The sequence below is a fragment of the Lithobates pipiens genome, unplaced genomic scaffold, assembly GCF_037356315.1.
Source record: "Lithobates pipiens isolate NorthernLeopardFrog02 unplaced genomic scaffold, aLitPip1_a1.2 Scaffold_8, whole genome shotgun sequence".
Lineage (NCBI taxonomy): Eukaryota > Metazoa > Chordata > Amphibia > Anura > Ranidae > Lithobates > Lithobates pipiens.
In genome coordinates, this window is record NW_027507903.1 from 307,356,012 (window position 1) to 307,380,737 (window position 24,726).

General features: G+C 43.8%; 1 protein-coding gene across 2 annotated transcripts in view; it reads right to left on the reverse strand.

Annotated features, from left to right (window-relative positions):
* SLC26A2 (solute carrier family 26 member 2) overlaps positions 1-24,726 on the reverse strand; it is a 78,955-nt gene that overhangs the window by 20,471 nt on the left and 33,758 nt on the right. For both annotated transcript variants that reach the window (XM_077472694.1, XM_077472695.1), the window contains exon 2: positions 12,825-13,449. In XM_077472694.1, coding sequence (XP_077328820.1) covers positions 12,825-13,436 — 612 coding nt within the window. In that variant the 5' untranslated portion in view covers positions 13,437-13,449. The remainder of the gene's footprint in view (positions 1-12,824; positions 13,450-24,726) is intronic.

A 24,726-nucleotide genomic window follows, 5' to 3' on the forward strand; every position in this document is an offset into this window, starting at 1 on the left:
GCGCCGCAGTGAACGGACAAATTAAGCTGAAGTCTGAAAAGCGCGAATCGTCTCTAACCAAACTTCTACTAACGCAAAGTCAGCAGAAGGAGCCCAAAGGGTGCTTTGCTGTGTCTTGGACCTCCTATTTCTAGTCCCGTCGTACGTGACATACGTCATCGCGCACGGTTTCAGCAAACTGTTCGTTCGTCGTGTGTGGCCATGTCCGTCCATGCTAAGTTTGAGCGGACTGTTCGCTCAAACTGTTGGACGGACAAAGTTGGCCGAACAGTCCGCGCGTGTGTACGCGGCCTTATATACCTTCTTCCACATACATACTGCACTTCTCTAGAGACTTTTGTCACAGGGTCATTTAAAAAATGACAGGCAGAGGAAGAGGCAGGCCCTTCCACAGGGGTGGTAGGGGTAGGGCAGGAGCAACAGACTTGAGCCAAAGTGGCAAATTGCAGAAGGTGCGTGCGATTACATCAAAGGACGCACCAGACTTGGTTGAGTGGCTCACTCAGCCTTACTCTTCTGCACCCTCCGCTCAGTGCTCTCTATCACGGTGCTGGTGTCAGTGCTCTCTATCTCTGTGCTGGTGTCAGTGCTCTACATCACGGTGCTGGTGTCAGTGCTCTATATCACAGTGCTGGTGTCAGTGCACTCTATCTCAGTGCTGGTGTCAGTGCTCTCTATCATGGTGCTGGTGTCAGTGCTCTATATCACGATGCTGGTATCAGTGCACTCTATCTCAGTACTGGTGTCAGTGCTCTCTATCACGGCGCTGGTGTCAGTGCACTCTATCACGGTGCTGGTGATCATCTCCTGCACCCTCTTCATAGCCTACCCTGACCTTTCCTCTCCTCCATTGCCTTCATGCGCTCCTGAGTCCTGAATTGTCAAAATTTCACAGATAAAAAAAGAATGCTTGTAGTTGTCGATCCCAGATTTACTTCATACATGGGCTATGTCATTGGCCATGTGGTGGGACTATGTGTGCACAGCTAGTAATTATTTTGTGGCTGGAAATATGACCTGTAGGTTTTTAAAGTTTGCCTGCCATTGAAGTCAATGGGGCCCGCCACAAACTTTGCAGTTCGTGAACTTTCGGCCACGTTCCTGGTTCGCGTTCGTGAAACCTCCCGTCGGAAGTTCGTCCATCTCTAGTTGTGTTTATATACATAAAGAAATGAAACCTCTCAAGTATACAAAGTATATGCCAATGTACTGGATGTGGGTATGTTATTATGGTTGGAAATTCAAAATGAAATTAAGTTGTCATGTATACTTTTTATATCCTTCGCAATTCATTATGTGAACTTCAGTTTTTCCTTTATGTTCTGGTATGCCCCTTTTGTACATTATAAAGTACTGTCTTTGTAAGTATTCAAACTGTAGATTGTCTGGCAATTACTACTACATTAAATCCATACTGAAATTCTGCATAACAGTGTAGGTGGACTGTTGGGCTGTTTTGACTAAAATTGACTAATTAAAAAGTAATTACAGCTAAATATGTTTTCCCTATTATGCAGGGCAGAGATAAGAGTTGATGAACATTCTCACCAAAACTAATTATCTGTAAATACAAAAAACATTGTTGAATTAATAATGCATGGATCCTAACTCACTAGCCAATCAATTGTTTTTTTTTTTTTTTCTATTCTGTATAATCTCTTTGCTGGGGTAGCCTCCTATAGTGCCCCATGTAGAAAAAGAAAATTCCCAATATTATTGGTGCTTTCATAGGTCTTAAATTACTGTTTCATTATAAAAGCTGTAGGCCTTTTTAGATTAAACTAGAAGAGCAATATACATGCAAATAATAGAAAAGTTTTCCCAAAGTATATTGTTCCCCCTGGGTATAAATGGAGTATTCCAGAAACACGATTACTGTTATGTGGCTGGGGCCAGAAGCTGCAGTGTTGATTAAATGATTTGCAGGCTATATATAGAATAACAAAGTAACTTAGCCAGATTACAGCATTAGCCATGCAAAACGGTCTTGTTCTTTACTTGAGCCTATATGAAATAAGGCTGCCTTGTCTAAAAGTGATCTTCATATAGTAGATCAGTCACAAAATATACTATAACAAAACCTAGCATGAAAGTCTAAACAAAATATATATTGTATATTAAGTATATTTTCAATAGAAACTTAAAATAACATTAGACAGACATTGGTTAAATTGCACCTATCGCACAGTAAAATATAAAATATTGTTCATCATAGCAAACTATTTACAAAACAAATATAAAAAAAAATGAAGTGGATCAAAAGTGGAGTTTGTTTTTGATGGGCTTGGACTGCTCAATGGTTTAGTGCTTAGCACATGGGCCAAATGGTGCCGGGTTTCTGGAATTTGTTATTATCAAGACCCCATCTGTACAGGCATACCCCACTTTTAAGTACACAATGGGGTTTATTTACTAAAGCTGAAAAGTGCAAAATCAGGCTCACTTCTGCATAGAAACCAATCAGCTTCCAGGTTTTATTACCAAAGCTTAACTGAACAAGATGGAGTTAGAAGCTCATTGGTTTCTATACATAAGTGAGCCTAATTTTGCCCTTTACAGCTTTAGTAAATAAACCCCATTGCACACTATATTTAAATATATTTCTCATTTCTATTGTTGCACTTTAAGCGTCATTAAAATCATTGCTCCTGAAAAAATGATTGTTTTAAAAAAAAAAAAATTTTGCAATGATATATGGCCCCCAGGGCAATACCCTGACCCCAATACCCCTTTTATGGCCAATTACTTGCATATAAGCACTTTTGATTTCTCCTGTTCCGCTCCTTTAGAATTCAATGGGGATTGCTGAGAACTTTTCCCCTGTTCGTGAGTTCTGCTGTGAACTGAAGGTCGGTGTTCGGCCCATTTCTATCACTGAGTATTTCAGAGGCTAATTTCTATGATTTCCAGTACTAATCCTACTTAGTTCTCATTGTTTAGGGGGGCTGGTGAGCTGTGCTTGCCGTAATGAACCCTGTCTGTACTGTGCTGGCAGATATCATTACCAGCTGTAGATTGAACACTGTTTGTCCTAATAGTGGGTTAAAGATTTAGAAATTGGGCTTCTTGCATTGTATGTTAATGAGTGTAAACACAGCCTGTCCTAAACCTTTCTATTTGGATTCTGGGGTTTTCTCCAATTTGGCTTTTAAAGTGGAAATATACTTAACCAGTTGCCTACTGCCGCACGCCGATATACGCCGGCAGAATGGCACGGGCAGGCATATGGGTTGGATTATCTTCAGGAGCGATCAGTGATGAGGGAGAGGCCACCGATTCATGGCCACCCCCTCGCGATCACGCCTGACGAATAGAAAGCTTCCTCTGCTCCTGTAATGTAAACAGGAGCAGCGGAAGTGATGTAAACTCTCCTCGTGTTGGTCTTTTCGTTCCAGCGCTGAGGAGAGAATACCTATGTGAGCTGCACATACAGTAGAACACGCAGGCACACGTTTCTCCCCCGCTCACCCCCCAATCCCCCCCTGCACCCCCTGTCACAGTGACACCAATAGCAGTTTTTTTTTTTTTTATTGATTATTGCATTGGTGTAATTTGTTAATTTGTGACTGCAATAAGTGTTAGGGCAGTTTGGGTTAGGCCCCCTTAGGTCTAGGGTACCCCCTAACATCCTCTAATAAAGGTTTAACCCAGTGATCACCCCCCGTCGCCAGTGTCACTAAGCGATTGTTATTCTGATCGCTGTATTAGTGTCACAGGTGACGCTAGTTAGGCAGGTAAGTATTTAGGTTCGCCGTCAGCTTTTTATAGCGTCAGGTAGGTTTAACCCCCTGATTGCCCCCTAGTTAACCATTTCACCAGTGATCACTGTATAGCTGTTACGGGTAACGCTGGTTAGGTAGTTAGTTAGTTTTTTATAGTGTCAGGGCACCCGTCGTTTATTATGTAATAAAGGTTTAACCCCCTGATCACCCGGCGAGTGATATAAGTTAGGGTTTAGGGTCATATAGGGTCTGCGTCGCCCCAGGCAGCATCAGGTTAGTGCCAGTATCGCTAACACCCTTGCACGCATCATACGCCTCTCTTAATGGTATAATATCTGAACGGATTGATATCTGATCTGATCAGCTCTATACTAGCGAACCCAGCAGTTTAGGGTTCCCCAAAATGCAATGTTAGTGGGATCAGCCCAAATACCTGCTAGCACCTGCGTTTTGGCCCTCTGCCCAGCCCAGCCCACTCAAGTGCAGTATTGATCGATCACTGTCACTTACAAAACACTAAACACACATAACTGCAACGTTCACAGAGTTAGGCCTGATCCCTGTGATCGCTAACAGTTTTTTTGGTAGCGTTTTGATACAGTGGCTAACAGCCTAGGAACTTTTTTACCTGTAAGTCTCACTAGTGTACCACTAAATTTAGAGCCCAAAATGGAAAATCGAAGGTACACTAGTGAAGAGGCCTAAATGTTTCTGAGAATGACAGATAGTGGAAGGAAGTCAATCATCTGTTAGATTCAGGCTCAGAATACGATCCTGTAGACGACAGCGGCTCCATGACAGATAGCTCTGACAACGGAGTTGTGGTCCCTGCCAAGGTCAGGGGTACCAGACCCCGATCTGCTTCTTCTGTTGTTGAGGTGCAAGAACCGCAGGTCCCTCGTATGGAGCAGAACAGTACTAGCGCCGCTATTCCTTCTGGTAAACTGGCAAGCACCAGCGGCCTAGTACACCCTGGTCATACAACCAGCACTGCAGTAAAACTTGGTGACATGGCGAGTCCCATAAGTGCAGTTCAAGCTGGCGAGGTGGCAAGCACAAGTAGTGTCCCGCTGCCACCAAGAAGACAAAGACAGGCCCGTCATGCCCATAGTGCTCTTACTGCTGCATTCGCCAATCCTAATTGGGAACCCACCACTTCTGCAGCCCCCATGCTTCTCCCATTCACTGGTAAACCAGGAATTCAGGTGGAAACAGTTGATTTTACGTCACTTGATTTTTATTTGCTGTTTTTCACAGAAGATCTCTATAGATCTATTGTGGACCAAAGCAATTTGTACGCTGGTCAATACATCGCCGCTAATCCCCAGTCCTCCCTTGCCAGAGATTGGAGACCAATTATGGTCTCCGAATTTAAGATCTTTCTGGGCCTTTCCCTCGACATGGGCATAGTTAAAATTAGTATGTTGCGGTCATATTTGTCCACTGACCCAATGTACCATATGCCCATGTTCTCTGCTTCCATGGCCAGGGCAAGATACGAGCAAATTTTGCGGTTCATGCACTTCAATGACAATGAACTCTGTCATCCTCGTGGAAACCCTGAATACGATCGGCTCTACAAAATTCGGCACCTCGTAAACCACTTCAGCAAAGGTTTTGTAGATTTGTTTACACCACATCAAGTTGTCTGCATTGATGAGTCCCTGATTACGTTTTCTGGCCACTTGTCATTCAAACAGTACCTTCCCAGCAAGCGAGCCAGATACGGGGTCAAGATGTATAAGCTCTGTGACAGGGCCACAGGCTATACATGTAGTTTTATGGCCTACGAGGGCAAAGATAGTTACGTAGAGCCGACAAACTGCCCTGACTACATAGGAAGCGCTGGCAAGATTGTGTAGGACTTGGTGTCACCCTTATTTGGAAAGGGGTACCACTTGTCCCTGGACAATTATTACACGAGCGTGCCACTTTTTAGTCACTTGTTTGATCAGCAGATTGGAGCATGTGGCACCGTGCTACTTAATCGCTGGGGCTTTCCCCAGCGGCTTGTAGATTCCCATCTTAGGCTGGGAGAGAGAGCCTGCTTCAAGTATAATAACTTGCTCACTATGAAGTGGAGGGATAATAAGAATGTTTTCGTTCTTACCTCCCTTCATGCAGACACGACGATCCAAATTCCTATGGCGACTGGTATTGTGGAGAAACCCCTCTGTGTCCACAAATATAACCAAAATATGGAAGGGGTGGACATCATCAACCAGTTGTTGGCGCCATACCTAGTTGCCCGTAAGGCCAAACACTGGTACAAAAAAAGTGTCTGTTTATTTATTTCAATTGGCTTTGCTGAACGCTCATGTACTATACAGAGCTTCAGGACTGGATTCTTCCTTAAATTCCAGGAAGAGATCGTCAGAGCCCTTCTGTATCCAGACGGTGCTCCACCTCACCATCCCCAACCAAATGCAGTAAGCCGGCTGCATGAGATGCATTTTCCTTATGTCCTCCTGAGTACCCCTACCCAACGAGCCCCCCAAAGAAAATGTTGTGTCTGCAGAAAGCACGGATATAGGCGTGAAACCCGGTATTATTTTCCCCGCTGTCCTGACAATCCTGGTCTTTGCATTGGTGAATGTTTTGAACGCTACCATACACTAGTTGAGTATTAGCATAGGGTACAGCATTGCACAGACTAGGCACACTTTCACAGGGTCTCCCAAGATGCCATCGCCTTTTGAGAGACCCAAACTGCTGGAATCATTACAACAGTTACAACCTTTAGAACTGTTACAGTTACAAAAAAAAAGTAAAAAAAAATAAAATAAAATATTAAATAAAAAAACAAAAATAATTGTTGTTTTATTGTTCTCTCTCTCTCTCGCTCTCTCTCTCTCTCTATTGTTTTGCTCTTTTTTACTGTATTCTATTCTGCAATGTTTTATTGTGTTTTATTGTTAACCATTTTTTTTTTCAGGTACAACATTCAGCTGCAGCTCTGATTTATTTAACTTGACAGCAACAGCGTTTACTCCCAGGATACATAAAGCCATGACTCCAGCGCTGTCTGAGGTGATTTTACCCACAGTAAAAAAAAAGAGCATATATGCTGAAGAATGGAAGCAGCAGGGGTGAAGGAGCGATTTGCTCCTAAGTTTTGCGGGGGGATGTCCCCATGCTTCGGCATATATAAATGGTGCATGTATGCCCATCATTACAAGTGGGTGAATGAAGGGAGGTATTCTAATGGTGGGCATACCCACCAATCAATATCTTTTTTTCGTTCAGCCCACAGGCTGCATGAAAAAAAAGATTACAATAAATGCCCAACAAGGACCAGCAACGTACTGGTATGTTGCTGGACTTTAAGTGGTAATATCAGAATGATGCCTGCGGGTTTAGGTATCATCTTGGTATCATTCTTCTCAGTCAGTGGACAGCGGTCGGCTTTCATGTAAAAGCAATCCTAGTGGCTAATTAGCCTCTAGACTGCTTTTACAAGCAGTGGGAGGGAATGTCTCCCCCCTCACTGTCTCCCATGGTTTTCTCTAGCTCTCCTGTCCCAACAGGAAACCTGAGAATGCAGCTGGTGATTCCGCCAGCTGACCATAGAGCTGGTTAGAGACCAGAACGGCTCCAATCATCTCTATGGCCTAAGAAACCGGAAGCTACGAGCATTACATGACTTAAATTTTGCCGGACATAAACAGCGCCATTGGGAAATTGGGAAAGCATTTTATCACACTGATCCTGGGCTTTGAGGGCAGAGGAGAGATCTAGGGTCTAATAGACCTCAATTTTTTTCAAAAAAAGAGTACCTGCCACTACCTATTGCTATCATAGGGGATATTTACATTCCCTGAGATAACAATAAAAATGATTAAAAAAATATATAAATGAAAGGAATAGTTAAAAAATTAAAAATAAATAATAATAATTAAAAAAAAGCACCCCTGCAAAGGCGAATGCAATCGTTGGTCTGGCGTCATATGTAAACAGCAACTGCACCATGCATGTGAGGTATCACCATGAAGGTCAGATCGAGGGCAGTAATTTTAGCAGTAGACCTCCTCTGTAAATCTAAAGTGGTAACCTGTAAAGGCGTTTAAAGGCTTTTAAAAATGTATGTAGTTTGTTGCAGCTGCACGTTTCTGCGCAATTTTAAAGCATGTCCTGTTTGGTATGTACTCAGCCTGAGATCATCTTTTTTATTTCATCAAACATTTGGGCAATATAGTGTGTTTTAGTGCATTAAAATTAAAAAAAAATGTGTTTTTTTTTTAAAAAAAATGCGTTTGAAAAATCGCTGCGCAAATACTGTGTGAAAAAATATAATGAATGTTTGTGGGTAATTTTTTTGCAAAAAAAAATAATTTTTTTTTTCATGTAAACAAAGAGTGTCAGAAAGGGCTTTTGTTAGAAGAGTGGGTGATGTGTGACATAAGCTTCTAAATGTTGTGCATAAAATGCCAGGACAGTTCATACCCCCCCTCCCCCCCCCCCCCCCCCCAAATGACCCCATTTAGGAAAGTAGACACTCCAAGCCTGAGAAGCATGTTGAGTCCATAGAATGTTTTATATTTTCACACAAGTTGCAGGAAAAATACACTTTTTTTTTTTGTACAAAGTTGTCATGGGCATATGTGAAATTACACCCCAAAATACATTCTGTTGCTTCTCCTGAGTATGGGGATATCCCATGTGTGAGACTTTTTGGGAGCCTAGGCGCATATGGGACCCAAAAAACCAAGCACCACTTTCAGGATTTCACTCCTCACTGCCTATCACAGTTTCGGAGGCCATGGAATGCCCAGATGGTACAAAATCCCCCAAATGTCCCCATTTTGGAAAGTAGACACCCCAAGCTATTTGATGAGAGGTATGGTGAGTATTTTGCAGACCTTGCTTTTTGTCACAAAGTTTTGAAATTTGAAAAAAGAAAAAAAACAAATTAGAGCTGCAAAATACTCACCATGCCTCTCAGCAAATAGCTTGGGGTGTCTACTTTCCAAAATGGGGTCATTTGGAGGGGTTTTGTGCCATCTTGGCATTTTATGGCCTTCAAAACTGTGATAGGTAGTGAGGAAATCAAAAAATCAAAAAATCTAAAAATCCTGAAGGCGGTGCTTGGTTTCGGGGCCCAGCTTCCCAAAAAGTCCCACACATGTGGTATCCCCGTACTCAGGAGAAGCAACAAAATGCATTTTGGGGTGCAATTTCACATATAACCATGACATGTGTGAGTCATATATGATTTAGTGACAACTTATTTTTTTTTCTGTCATTATTCAATCACTTGGGACAAAAAAATAAAATATTCAATGGGCTCAACATGCCTCTAAGCAATTTCCATAGGGTGTCTACTTTCCAAAATGGGGTCATGGGGGGGGGGGTTGTACTGCCCTGCCATTTTAGCACCTCAAGAAATGAGATAGGCAGTCATAAACTAAAAAACTAAAAGCTGCGTAAATTCCAGAAAATGTATCCTAGTTTGTAGACGCTGTAACTTTTGCGCAAACCAATAAATATACACTTATTTACTTTTTTTTACCATGGACATGTGCCTGAATACATTTTGGCCTAAATGTATGACTAAAATTGAGTTTATTGGATTTTTCTTATAACAAAAATTAGAAAATATAATTTTTGTTCAAAAATTTTGGTCTTTTTCCCTTTATATCACAAAAAATAAAAATCGCAGAGGCAATCAAATACCTTTAAAAGAAAGCTCTATTTGTGGGAAAAAAAGTACGCAAATTTCGTTTGGGTACAACATTGCATGACCGCGCAATTACAAGTTAAAGCAGCGCAGTGCCAAATTGTACAAAGTCCTCTGGTCTTTGACCAGACAAATGGTCCGGTTCTTAAGTGGTTAAAGTGGTTGTAAAGGCTGAAGGTTTTTTACCTTCATGCATACAATGCATGAAGGTAAAAACCCTTCTGTGTGCTGCTCCAACCACAGCCCCCCCCCCCCCCCGCCAGTGAGCCAATGCAGAGAGAGCAGGGGGTGGGGTCAAGCTGCAGCTCTATGTGCCTTATGCACACATAAAGCAGGGCTTGGGAGCGAGCCCACACCAGTGCCCTCATACCAAGCAATTGGCTACTCATGGCAGAGGTCAAGGGGGAGAAGCCAGGAGGCGGGTGGGGGACCTGAGAATACACATTTGGTCCTTATCTTGAAGATCTATAGGGTATGTTGGTGATATATACTTTGATTTAAATTGGTACCAGTCTTCACCTGGTAGTTACAGATCTTGTTTACCTCCTGGAATGCGTGTATTGTATTGCTGTCCCTGGGCAGAAGTGGAATTTTAAAAAAATGTATAAAATTATAAAAAAAAATTAAATCTGTAAATAGTTTAAAAAAAAAATAAAAAATAAAATAAAAATAATAGTAGTGGGGTGGGAATATGGTGGTGCCTGAACCAGTCTTTGGCTCTCTTCACTATCAAAGGTCAGGCTTCTGCCCTTTCTGTCTTGTTTTAGAGACTATTGGCCTCACTCTCCATAATTAATACTTAACCTGGTTCTCTCTGCACTTTTGAAAAAAATATTTCGCTCTCTGATCTCACCTACTAGGTGGCATTCCTTCTAGCCGTGATCTCTACAAGGTGAGTGGCTGAGTTTGTGGCCTTATCCTGCAAGGAACTCTGTCCGGTTTTGCATAGGGACAAGATGATATTGGGCCTAGAACTTCCTTATTGCCAAACATGGTACCCAATTTCCATTGCTGTCCATGATAAATATATAAATACAATTTATAAAAAAAGGTTGTAAATGTCTATGACAGCAGATTATCCACTGCCGGAAAACCTGTAGGTTTTCCCACTGTTACTATACCTCCAGTGCTGACTATAATAAATATATTAAAACAAACAAAAAATAGGGATGGGAATATGCCACTCTGGGGCAACCCAGGCCAGGAAACTTCCACTAGATTGTATAGGAAGGGTTGCAGTGCAAAGATCTTGAGCAAAGTGGGCTCAGATCACCCTTGTAGTGTATTTTTTTTGCAGTTTCAGATGGCAGCTGATGCCCACTGCCATCTGGGGATGCACTGTTCTGAAACTGTACAAGCTTGCATTGTCTCCTCTCCCTTGACCCACACTGCAGTCTACTAAGTGCCCACCACAGCCCCATCCTGTCATCAACTGCGAGACCAAGTGTTTCTTGCTGAAGCAATCCCATCCAGATGCACTGTGAGAAGGATCATGGGTGAATCAACTGTGTGAGGTTCTGAAACTTGCCAAAGCAAGGCTTTAGAAACTAACACCACAGCAACTCACTGAAAGTGTTTATGTATTGCCTGTTGCTGATTTACAACTTATATGACAGGGTAACTGATTTACTCTCTTGTAATTGCTTATTAGAAATGCTGTAGTATGTATTAGCACCAGGGGGCAGCCAAACCTCAGCTAAAAATCCCACAGACTTTACACCGGGGCCTGAGAACATCATGAAGTCCAAAGAAGAATCTTTACATTTTAAAAATACTGAGTTATATGTCAGCAAAGCTTCAACAAATTGGCACAAATGCAGATTAGCCATAGACATCAGACAAGTTTGGAAAATATCTTGAGTACGAATTATATTTCTATTAACATTACCAGGCTCTCCTTCTGCAAAGATCATAAAATGTATGATATGGGTTTGGAAATGTAAGTGTTTTGTGTACTGTATTAATGTTTTACTATCTTAAGATAACGAAATAAAAATACAAAAAGATTGTGCATTTGACAGAAAATATAATCGTCTAAGAAAGTTATTTCTTATTAGCCACATTTCTCAGGCAAAAGAACAGCCGACTTAAGATTTGCAAAAACAATTACCCATACTTTGAAATCATGCAAAAGCTTAGCAGTCTCAAAAGAAAAAAATAGTGATATACGGAAAATCCCTAACATTGGGTAGACAGGAACCTAAGGGCCTGTTGAGATTTCTATGCTGAACACAAAATTAAAGACCCACAGGTTATAAAGTACAATTTCAGTTTGATCTATAGTAGAAGCACATATGTTATTGCTTGCTATGGAAATCCATTTCAAATTGATGTAGCCAAGAGACTCTTGAGACATACTGCTTCTTTTTATGCTAAATGGTGGCGCATGTGCCATACAGCAGGGAAGAGAAGTAGAGCAGTGTGTGAACCTAACCAAAGCAAGGCCAAAGATGCTAGCTCACCATATATCTGTATCTGGGACTTTACTTAGACCCCTTTCACACTGGGGCGCTTTGCAGGCGCTACATCGCTAAAAATAGCACCTGCAAAGTGCTCTGAAAGAGCCACTGCTGTCTCTCCAATGTGAAAGCCCCGAGGGCTTTCACATTGGAGGTGGCAGGACGCTAAAAAAGTCCTTCTAGCAGCATTTTTGGAGCAGTGAAGGAGCAGTGTATACACCACTCCTTCACTGCTCCTGCCCATTGAAATCAATGGGGCAGCACGGCCATACCGCCGGCATAGCCTTTGCGGCGGTTTTAACCCTTTCTCGGCCACTAGCGGGGGGGGGAAGCACCCCGCCTGCAGCTGAATAACGCCACGAAATTGACAGTAAAGCGCCGCTAAAAATAGCGTTCTACCGCCGACGCACCCACCGCCCCAGTGTGTAATAGGCCTTAAAGCGGATATTCACTGCACTTGAGCACCACAAACCAAAAACACAATTTCATTATTTTATACTATTCAAAGCAAACTCATCCATCCATCCACATCTCCATGATTTATTTTGTCGCAAAATCGCTTTGCAAAAAAAAAAAAACCTAGAATTTATGGCTATGGCCATCTTGAGGAAGGGCAAATTATTTATGTAGCATTTACTTCCTGGAATCCACCTGCCCTTAGCTTAGGCATTCAGGCAAGAGAGTGTACTTAGCTGAGAAAACTCCTCCTCCCCTCCCGGAGACTCCTGGGAGGTATGACATCATTTGCCTAGGCAGGAAACCAGGAAGTAACTGAAAAAATTTAAAAAACAAGTTTAAAACAAGTAAATATGATATACTTTTCTATCTATTTACTAATGCTAGCAACATGAGGATCAGAAATAATCAATGTTGATTGGGGCAGTGAAGTTCCACTTTAAGCCACCCTTATCCTTCAAAACCAACTTTGCTTTGGGAAAATAAAAGCATTTTTCTTCCAAGACTTACCTGATAAACTCCAGCCATAAATGTTACTGTAGCTCCTACTCTAATTGCATAACAGCTTTTATCACATGTCATAGTTGAAGTCTGATTGATATTAAGTGTCTCATTTCCTATTAAAGTATCTAAGAAATGGCTTCTGTGACCTTCCAGTTTGTCATACCCTGCGACTTGCAATTCCCGGTCCACAACTTCACCCACCATCAAACACAGTACTCCAAATATTCCGACGTGAATATGTTTAGAGGTTCCCATCAAGAAATAAATAATGCAGGCAAAGAATGAGGTGTAAAGGCCATAGACGGGCTCCTGACTAGCCAGAAGTGAATAAGCAATAGATTGCGGAACAAGCAGGATGCCCACTATTAGTCCAGACATGGCATCGCCCAGCAAGTATTCTTTTAGTCTGTATTTGGGCAGCCATCGCAGCACCGGCAGCAAACCGAAAAGAGTGTCTTTGGCTTTATCAGGTGAGCAGCTACATGTCTGCTTAATCTTTTTGGCTACATGTTTTTGTAGAGAAATTGTTTTCTTCTTCTTTTCTTCCAGCAGTATAGACCCTGGAGGATGTGGGCTCCTGTGAGTGGCTTGGATGTTGTCATTGACTTCACTATACATCTCAAATTATTTCCTGAAATTATAAAATAAACTGTAAATTACTATAAATCCAGGAAACATATCCTGCAAATAGTCAGTAATAGTCACATACAGTATATACAGCATATGATATGCTCTATATTATAACTTAATTAATGTTTCCTTACATGCTTTACTTTATTAATGCTTATTACAGTAATTACTGTCACACAGATTTAACTTTATTTAATCCACTTCCTTCCTATCTCCAGCCAGCAGGAAATATCACGGATGAAGCCACAAACTGATCTTCTGTAGCCAACGAAACTTCAACAAATACTAATAATAATCTATTCTGTGTATTTAGCTAGAGAAAATGAATCACCCGGCACATATAACCTATTCTCATATAAGGACATTCCCATTAAGAGCAAATGTATCTAAACACTTCTACATTACCATACATGAAGCGTGGGAAAACATCTTCATCTCTGATCATAATATTCACATTTACATTCACAATTTTACATTATCCTGCAGTAAGATACCTGTATTTAATGATTTCTGTTATTATACCAAATGGAAATAATGAAGTAGAGCTACCATGGACCATAGGTGGTATTCAGGGCACGGACCTCCACTGTGTAAATGAGAATGAAGAATTTTGGCACAGTCATGACATTCATACATGGGAATCCACATATGGTCCAATTTGTTGGAAATTTCTCATTTTTATTTGAAGGTTCAACATCACTAAGCCCTTGTACACACAGTCGGAAATTCAGACGGAAAAGGTCCGATCGGATTATATTGTCAGAAAACCCAATCGTGTGTGGGCTCTATCTGACTTTTTCTGTCGGGAATTCCGACGGAAAAAAATTGAGAGCAGGAGCTCAAATTTTCCAACAACAAAATCCGATCTGACTTTTTCCGATTGTTTGTAGAGAATTCCGATCGGACAAAGTGCCAAGCATGCTCAGATCAAAGTACTTGAGCAAAGCTATTGGCTACTAGGCTGAACGTAGTCCCGTTTGAATGAACGAACGTCATCACGTTCTGAACGATTGGATTTTCCGACAACTTTGTCCGATCGTGTGTATGCAACACCAGTTTCGGACAAAATCCGTCAGAAAAAATCTGATGGATTTTGTGGTCGGAATTTCTGACTGTGTACAAGGGCTAAGTCAGCATTGAGGTTTGCATAAGTAGGCCTCATCTGATAAAAGTGTTGCAATCTGTGTCAAATAATCTGTTTATATTTTGACAAATTTCCCCTCCAGTGCATCTGATGGGACAGAAGAGCAAGTGTGAGGAAATGTCCCCATTTCCTTTCTTTTTGCCAATATGGTTGATTTACTAATGGAAAATAGACTGTGCACTCTGCAAGTGTGTTTGCTACAGGGCTTAGTAAATGAGCAGAAGCTCTTCTGACTTTCATCATCCAATGAGGTGCAAGCAAAAATGCTGTTTTTTTTTTTTTTTTTTTTTTTTTTCCTTGCATGTGATTGAGCATTCTTAGCAATGTGAAGCTTTACTTGCAAAGTGCACAGGGGTTATTTACTAAAGCATTTTATTGCCAAAGCTTAGATGAACAAGCTGAGGTTAGAAGCTGATTGGCTATCATGCACAGCTGCACCAGATTCGAAGTGCACCAGTTTTTGTAAATCCACCCTGCAGTCTATTTTCCTTTAGTAACTCAAACCCAATGTGCAACACATAACAGGAATTAAGGGTGAATCTTTCCACTTCCCATCTACATAGTTGCCAACATTGGCAAAAAATGTATAGGGACACTTTTTTGTCTGTAGGCGGAGTCTTATTATAATTAGGTGGTGGGGCATTCATTTGCAGGTGTGACATAGCGGGGAGGGGGATGTGCAGCAGCGATCAAATGGGCGTGGTTTAAACAAAATATTGGGTGTGGCTCAAAGGGGCATAGTTTGTGTCTGAGATGAACGAGAGATGGAGGGAGAGAGAGAGAGAATGAAAGAAATAGGGAGGGAAGGAGAGAGAAGAAAGGAAAGAAAGAGGAATTGAGGGACAGCAGGCCCAGATCCCACACCACAATAGCAATATGTGTATTCAATGAAGTTTAACAATCAGCAGATAAAGATACTCCAAACACCTGGTGTTAGCGTTTCAATCATCACGGCACCATGGTTGGTATGGTATCAGGATGATTGAAGTGCATTATTTCTATTATTACATTGTAATATAAAATTAAAAAAAGTTGAACTCAACATAATGCATAATCAGTGGAAGCCCTAAACCTGTCACTTGCCACATCACCTGCCACCAAATGCCATCAGGTCTCCACAGTCCCTCCTTACATCAAATGTCCCCAGCAGTGTCCCTCCTTGCATCAAGTGTGCTCAGCAGAGTCCCTCCTTACATCAAGTGTCCCCAGCAGTGTCCCTTCTTACATCAAGTGTCCCCAGCAGAGTCCCTCCTTACATCAAGTGTCCCCAGTAGTGTCCCTCCTTACATCAGGTGTTCCCAGCAGAGGCTCTCCTTACATCAAGTGTCCCCAGCAGAGTCCCTCCTTACATAAGGTGCTCCCAGCAGAGTCCCTCCTTACATCTGGTTCCCCCAGCAAAGTGCCTCCTTACATCAGGTGCCTCCAGCAGAGTCCCTCCTGACATCAGGTGCCCCCAGCAGAGTCCCTCCTTACATCAGGTGGCCCCAGCAGAGTCCCTCCTTACACCACAGGTGCCCCCAGTAGAGTCCCTCCTTACGTCATAGGTGCCCCCAGTAGAGTCCTTCCTTACATCACAGGTACCCCCAGTAGAGTCCCTCCTTATATCACAGGTAACACCAGTAGAGTCCCTCCTTACACCACAGGTGCCCCCAGTAGAGTCCCTCCAGCATGATTTGATCTCCGACGACCGACACCATTACAGAAGACCAGCTCTCCATCGTGGAGGCCAAACTTGCCAGGTCTCTTTCCCCGTGTGTACAGTGGAGAGGGGATGGGCCTCTAATCCATGCAGCTAACTGGCTTCAGTGTACAAGCAACTTGTCTACTTGTACAATGAATGGAAAAGCCAATTAGCTATATGGATCGGAGGCCCCAACCCTCTCCACTGAACACACGGGGAAAGAGACCTGCTAGCCAGAAGGAGATCTCACGGCCATGTTTTCATAGCCAGAAGCTGTCACGGCCAGTGCCAAAAAAAGTCCAGATTTTTGGGACAAAAGCAAAAAAATCTGGATTTTGATTGGGATGCGCTCAGATCAGGATGAGGGTCCAATTTCCAGGATTGTCCAGGGAAAAGCGGGACTGTTGGCAAATATGCATCTACAGTGAGGGAAAAAAGTACTTGATCCCCTGCTGATTTTGTATGTTTGCCCACTGACAAAGAAATTATCAGTCTATATTGTAAATGGTAGGTTTATTTTAAAAGTGAGAAACAAAATAACAACAAAAATATCCAGAAAAGTTATAAATTGATTTGCATTTTAATGAGTGAAATAAGTATTTGACCCCTTTGCAAAACATGACAGTACTTGGTGGCAAAATCCGTGTTGGCAATCACAGAGGTCAGACGCTTCCTTGCAGTTGGCCACCAGGTTTGCACATATCTCAGGATTTTGTCATACTATAACCCTTTGCAGATCCTCTCCAAGTCATTAGGGTTTTGAGGCTGACGTTTGGTAACTCGAACCTTCAGCTCCCTCCACATATTTTCTATGGGATTAAGGCCTAGAGAGTGCTCCTAATCTCAACTCATTACCTGTATAGAAGACACCTGGGAGGCAGAAATCTTGCTAATTGATAGGGGATCAAATACTTATTTCACTCATTAATCCCTTCACGCTGATCATATGCAAATATGCGGCCTTCGGTTGAAGGGGTTGCACAAGGGTGATGCATGTAGCTGCACGCATCACCCGGTACCGTTTCTTAGAGCCGGCGGTTGGCTTTTTTGGGATAACAACCAATATGGCTTAAAGCCACCTTCTGTGGCTTTCCCAGGCTCTCCTGTCCTACCGGGAAGCCTGAGCAACCAGCCAACTATATATATAATGTTTGGGGGTAATTTTATGTATTTTAACTTACTGTATATACTCGAGTATAGGTCGACTCGAATATAAGCCGAGGCCCCTAATTTACCACAAACAAACTGGGAAAACTTATTAACTCGTGTATAAGCCGAAGATGAGACATGCAGCAGCTACTGTTACAGCAAAAGTGTGGAAAAGAGGGTCAACAATGCCCATCTGCAGCTGCATACCTCCCTGTGTACCTCCATGTGTCCATTGCAGCCTACCTGTGTCCTGTGCATGCCTCTGTGTGCCAATCTGCAGCCTCTGTGTCCTTCTGCAGCTCTGTGCCCATCTGCAGCTCCGTGTGCCATTTTGCACCGATCAGCATAAAAACATACGGCGGCCATTCCACTGTTCAAAAGCCGCACCTCTCCTCCTCGTCGTCTGTGACAGACGGCGGCCATTCCACTGTTCAAAAGCCGCGCCTCCCTGTCTGTGATAGGCGGAACACTCAATTTCCCAGCAGTCAGTGTACCGCCTATCACGGACATCCACTCATCCTCATACTACGGACGAGGATGAGAGGATGTCCGTGATAGGCGGAACACTGACTGCTGGGAAATTGAGTGTTCCGCCTATCACAGACAGGGAGGCGCGGCTTTTGAACAGTGGAATGGCCGCCGTCTGTCTGCACGACATGCTGATCAGGTAGGCAGACGGTGGTGACTCGAGTATAAGCCGAGGGGGGCACTTTCAGCCTAAAAAAAGGGGCTGAAAATCTCGGCTTATACTCGAGTATATACGGTATATGCAACACGTGTCAGAAAAAGGCTTAGGCATTAGAGGGTTAAAATGCAAATCAATTTATAACTTTATTGAAATGCGTTTTTCTGGATTTTTTTCTTTGTTGTTATTCTGTCTCTCACTGTTAAAATAAACCTATCATTAAAATTATAGGCTGATCATTTCTCTGTCAGTGGGCAAACGTACAGAATCAGCAGGGGATCAAATACTTTTTCCTTCACTGTATTTGACAGGTGCAGGAAGTAGGGAAAAGTGTTCCTACTTTCTGTCTATTTAACAACATGTCAGACAGATATGAAAGCATGGGGAAATCTCACTCAAAAAGGACGAAGACGGCAATCATAACACATTTCCAGAAGAGGGAGACATGTTAGATCACCTGTTTGCGTTTTATGGTTGTTCCCCGCCATGAAGGAAATTTTTTCCCAGTTCTTGTTTCTCAGAACAGGAAGAAAATTTTTGAGTGGAATTATGTTTTAATGCTGGAGAGGAATCTCCCTATTCCTTAATTCTTTTAATAAAGACTTTTTTATTCATGTATAGTCAATGTTTACTGTGTAGAATTCTTTGTTACCGTTGACAAGTAGCAAGGGCAAATTATCATTTTATCAAGTGAAATGTCTTATGCAAAATGCAAGAGATTAGATTGTGGCGTTACACTCTGCAGAGCTAAAACAATGTATTGGTATAAAAGTCTTTGTAAAAGCTCTTTGGTTTGTCACACATTGATGTACTGATGCTGTATGGCTTTTAAACATTGAAAGTTTAAAGAATTGAAGAGTGTTTGCAGGTTTAACCACTTGCCCACCAGGCCAATGCTGACATTTCTCTCCTACGTGTAAAAATCATCATTTTTTTGCTAGAAAATTACATAGAACCCCCAAACATTATATATGTTTTTTTTAGCAGAGACCCTAGAGAATACAATGGCGGTCATTGCAACTTTTTATCGTGCAAGATATTTGAGCAGAAATTTTTCAAAAGCTTTTTTTGTGAAAAAAAAACTGTTTCATGCTTTAAAAAAAAAAAAAAAACGGTAAAGTTAGCCCAATTTTTTTGCATAATGTGAAAGATAAAGTTTCGCCAAGTAAATAGATACCTAACATGTCACGCTTCAAAATTGCACACGCTCATGGAATGGCGCCAAACTTCAGTACTTAAAAGTCCCCATAGGCGACGCTTTAAATTTTTTTACTGGTTACATGTTTTGAGTTACAGAGGAGGTCTATAGCTAGAATTATTGCTGTCGATCTTACGGTTGCGGCGACACCTCACATTTGTGGTTTCAACACCGTTTTTATATGTGGATGGAACTTACGTATGTGTTCGCTTCTGCGTGCGAGCACACGGGGACAGGGGCACTTTAATTTATTTTTATTTTTTTTATTGTTAATTTTACTTAAAATTTTCTAATTTGACACTTAAAAAAAAAATGCTTTTATCACGTTTATTCCTATTACAAGAAATGTAAACATCCCTTGTAATAGGAATATGGAATGACAGGACCTCTTTACAGTGAGATATGGGGGTCAATAAGACCCAGCATCTCATCTCTTCCCAGCCAATGCAGCACCATTTTTTTGAATGTAGAGGCCAGGCATGCCGTTATAACATTGCACCCGGCCTTCGATGATCATAGAGACTCTGGCTCTCTGAGATGCTATGGTGGACATCCGGGGCCGGCGGATCCATTCTCTGAATCAATGATCGCAGAGGTGAGTCAGTAGAAGCACCGGAGGGCGGTGGGAGGGGGGGAGACATCCCGCCACCCGTAAGAACAATCTAGTGGCTAACCAGCCGCTATGATCATTCTGAGGCTCCATTCACACAGGGGCAACACGACTTGTAGGCGACTTGAGTGAGGCAACTTGTACACGACTTGAGTTAAGATCACAGCGCGACTTGGGACGACTTCAACACGACTTGTGATGACTTCAACCTGACTTGGGACGACTTACAAGCCCCAGGCCAGGCGACTTTTGCCGTGGCCAAGCAGAGAATGAGCTCAAGGGGGAACTCCACGCCAAATTTCTGCAAAAAAATTTGGCGTGGGTTCCCCCTCCGAGAGCATACCAGGCCCTTAGGTCTGGTATGGATTCCAAGGGGAACCCCCTACGCCGAAAAAACGGCGTGGGGGTCCCCCCCAGACCCTTATCCGAGCACGCTACCCGGCCGGCCAGGAAAGGGGGTGGGGACGAGCGGGCGGCCCCCCCCCTCCTGAGCCGTACCAGGCCGCGTGCCCTCAACATGGGGGGGTGCCTTGGGGGAGGGGGGGCGTGCGCCCCCCCACCCCAAAGCACCTTGTCCCCATGTTGATGAGGACAAGGGCCTCTTCCCGACAACCCTGGCCGTTGGTTGTCGGGGTCTGCGGGCGGGGGGCTTATCGGAATCCGCGAGTCCCCTTTAATAAGGGGGCCCCCGGATACCGGCCCCCCACCCTATGTGAATGAGTATGGGGTACAATGTACCCCTACCCATTCACCTGTGAAATAAAGTACAAAAAAAAACACAACACAGGGTTAAAATATTTTATTGCACAGCTCCGGGGGTCTTCCGTCTTCGGGGGTCTTCTCGCCGGACTCCTCCGCTATCTTCTTGTAGCTCTTTTGCTAGCGGAGGAGTCCGGCTTTCTTCCTCGCCGCCGGCCTCTTCTTCCGACTTCGGGGGTCTTGTCCCCCTCTTCGGTTCTTCTGCCGGGCCGCCGCGCCTTCTTATAGCTCTTTTACAGGCGGTGGCCCGGTCTTCTGTCGCCGCTGTCGCCGCCGCCGCCTTCCGTTCTTCTCCTTCTTCTTCTCCTGGAGATGTTGACTCGACGAGCTCTCCGGCCGCAATGCCAGGGACGCGCTCCGCTGCCACTTATATAGGGACAATGGGGCGGTGTCACATGGGTTGATGTCACATGGGTTGGTCACATGGGTTGATGTCACATGGTAAGGGGACGGGGTCACCATGTGACATCAACCCATGTGACCAACCCATGTGACATCAACCCATGTGACACCGCCCCATTGTCCCTATATAAGTGGCAGCGGAGCGCGTCCCTGGCATTGCGGCCGGAGAGCTCGTCGAGTCAACATCTCCAGGAGAAGAAGAAGGAGAAGAACGGAAGGCGGCGGCGGCGACGGCGGCGACAGAAGACCGGGCCACCGCCTGTAAAAGAGCTATAAGAAGGCGCGGTGGCCCGGCAGAAGAACCGAAGAGGGGGACAAGACCCCCGAAGTCGGAAGAAGAGGCCGGCGGCGAGGAAGAAAGCCGGACTCCTCCGCTAGCAAAAGAGCTACAAGAAGATAGCGGAGGAGTCCGGCGAGAAGACCCCCGAAGACGGAAGACCCCCGGAGCTGTGCAATAAAATATTTTAACCCTATGTTGTGTTTTTTTTTGTACTTTATTTCACAGGTGAATGGGTAGGGGTACATTGTACCCCATACTCATTCACATAGGGTGGGGGGCCGGTATCCGGGGGCCCCCTTATTAAAGGGGGCTCGCGGATTCCGATAAGCCCCCCGCCCGCAGACCCCGACAACCAACGGCCAGGGTTGTCGGAAAGAGGTCCTTGTCCTCATCAACATGGGGACAAGGTGCTTTGGGGTGGGGGGGCGCACGCCCCCCTCCCCCAAGGCACCCCCCCATGTTGAGGGCACGCGGCCTGGTACGACTCAGGAGGGGGGGGGCCGCCCGCTCGTCCCCACCCCCCTTCCTGGCCGGCCCGGTAGCGTGCTCGGATAAGGGTCTGGTGTGGATCTGGGGGGGACCCCCACGCCGTTTTTTCGGCGTAGGGGGTTCCCCTTGGAATCCATACCAGACCTAAGGGCCTGGTATGCTCTCGGAGGGGGAACCCACGCCAAATTTTTTGCAGAAATTTGGCGTGGAGTTCCCTCTTGAGAGCTGATAATTCTGTCAGAGTCGCCTCCGTATAGACGGAGATCCGACTTGGAGGCGATCTCCATTGAAATCAATGGGTACCGGTCGCCTACAAGTCGGATAGAAGTAGTACAGGAACCTTTTCTGAAGTCGGAGCGACTTCAGTAGTGTGCATTAAGACGGCTCTCATTCACTTACATTGCTTTTTAAATGTTGTCCGACCTGAGGCGACCTGAGGCGACTAGGGGCGACCTGAAGTCGGATCAGGAGTTGCCCCTGTGTGAATGGACTCTGAAGGTGTCGGAAATCGCCAGCTGAAAACGTTGATATGTGAATGATGCCTGTAGCTTCAAGCATCATTTAGATATCCCACCATGAAGCCCAGGACGTCCATGGATGCCCAGCAGTTAGCAAGTGGTTAAAGCTCAATGCCAACTTAGCATTAGCAATATGCATTTATTATACTCTTGCTTAACCACTTCAGCCCCAGAAGGATTTACCCACTTCCTGACCAGGCCATTTTTTGCGATACGGTACTACGTCGCTTTAACTGACAATAGTGCGGTCGTGCGACGCTGTACCCAAACAAAATTGATGTCCCTTTTTCCCACAAATAGAGCTATCTTTTAGTGGTATTGGATCACCTCTTTTTTTTTTTTTTTGGCCTATAAACAAAAAAAGAGCAACAATTTTGAAAAAAAAAAAAAAAAATATATATATATATATATATATATATATATATATATATATATATATATATATTTTACTTTCTGCTATAAAACATTTCCGTAAAAAAACAAATGTACCGTATTTGCCGGCGTATAAGACGACTGGGCGTATAAGACGACCCCCAACTTTTCCAGTTAAAATGTAGTGTTTGGGATATACTCTCCGTATAAGACTACCCCTCTGGTACTGTACTGTAGATACTGGTGCACTGTATGTACAGGTATACCGGTAGATATTTTACTGGTACTGTATGTGGTATAACAGCCACCTTACCAGCGATTTGCTGGTTGCTTTAAACAAATGATAGTCTGGTAAGCTCTCCCTGCCTGCCCAGCCCTCCCTGTCTCCAAGACTAATGCAAAACACGCCCCTTTCACTTGTCTGGCCCGCCCTTGTATCCTATTACCGTACATCTGCCTCTCAGAACTAGCACATGCGCGCCTGCTCCTCTTCGCTCCAGTCCTCAAGAGCGAAAGCTCGTCAGAGAAGAGGTATGGTAATAGGATAGAAGGGCGGGCCAGACGGGTGAAAGAGGCGTGTTTTTCCGCTGTATGTCTTTTTTTTTTTTTCGGCATCCCAGACGCCTGCAGCTTGTAGCTTGCATACAGGGCGGATGTCACGGCGGCCCCGGTATTTTGGAGCTCCCTCCACGGCGATCGCAGAAGTTTCCTATAAGACGACCCCCGGCGTATAAGACGATCCCTGACTTTTGAGAAGATTTTAATGGGTTAAAAAGTCGTCTTATACGCCGGAAAATACGGTATTCATCAGTTTAGGCCGGTATGTATTCTGCTACATATTTTTGGGAAAAAATCACCATAAGCGTATATTGATTGGTTTGCACAAAACTAATTGCGTCTACAGAATAGGGAATAGATTTATGGCATTTGTTTTATTTTTTTTACTAATAATGGTGGCGATCAGTGATTTTTAGCAGGACTGTGACATTGTGGCGGACAGATCGGACACCCAACTGACATTTTTGACACTCTTTTTTGATTACTCTTTTTTGATTACAGTAACCAGTGCTAAAAATATGCCCTGTTACTGTGCTAATGACACTGGCAGGCAAGAGGTTAACATCAGGGGCGATCAAGGGGTTAAATGTGTTCTGTGTTTGTGTTTTCTGACTGTATGGGGGACTGTGTGACTGGTGAAAAACACAGATCCATCTTTCTGCTTAGCATCTCCCCTGTCAGAACGGAGATCTGCCTTGTTTACACAGGCAGATCCCCGTTCTGTCACTGCGAGGAACGATCGCTGGCCAATGGAAGGGGGCTTGTGTGCTCCCACACCCACAAAAGCAAGTTCCCGTGCCGACATACAGCTACGCCAATTTGGGGGAATGAGACACTTTGCTTCAGTATAATGACATTGGCTGGTCGGGAAGCGGTTAATGCGTCCTTACTACTTATTTTCAATGAAGCCTGTACAGCACTGCATGTGGGATCAGTGTTTCACGGGCACAGTGCACATGCCCTGGTAATGTATTCCCCCAGCTTCAGGTCCGTACAGAGGTATGAACTTGGCTGGAGGAAGGGCTGCTATACTACAGAGCAGAGAGGAGGAGGAGGAATCCCTGCGGCTCTCTACATAGTCCCTCTGTCACGGTATCAGATAGGGCTTGGGAATAAAAGTCCATGTTTTATTCCCAGGCCTTGATGGCATGGCTGTGCAGAGCTATACACATTCACACTAAATTTTGAAAAATTACAAGATTCACTAGGAAGGTATACTCTGCAATTAGGGATTAGGGATTAGGGAGGAGTGATGTGGGTTGTGGGGATGGGGTATGCAATCATGTTTATGGTATAGTATATGAATGTAACATGAAGCATCGTCCAAAAGGTGAACCTAGCCTTTAAAATGTAATTCACTCAAATTTGATAGACAGTGGTGTTCCAAATTATCTTCTGACATCTTCTGACATCTTATACACTATTTTAACATG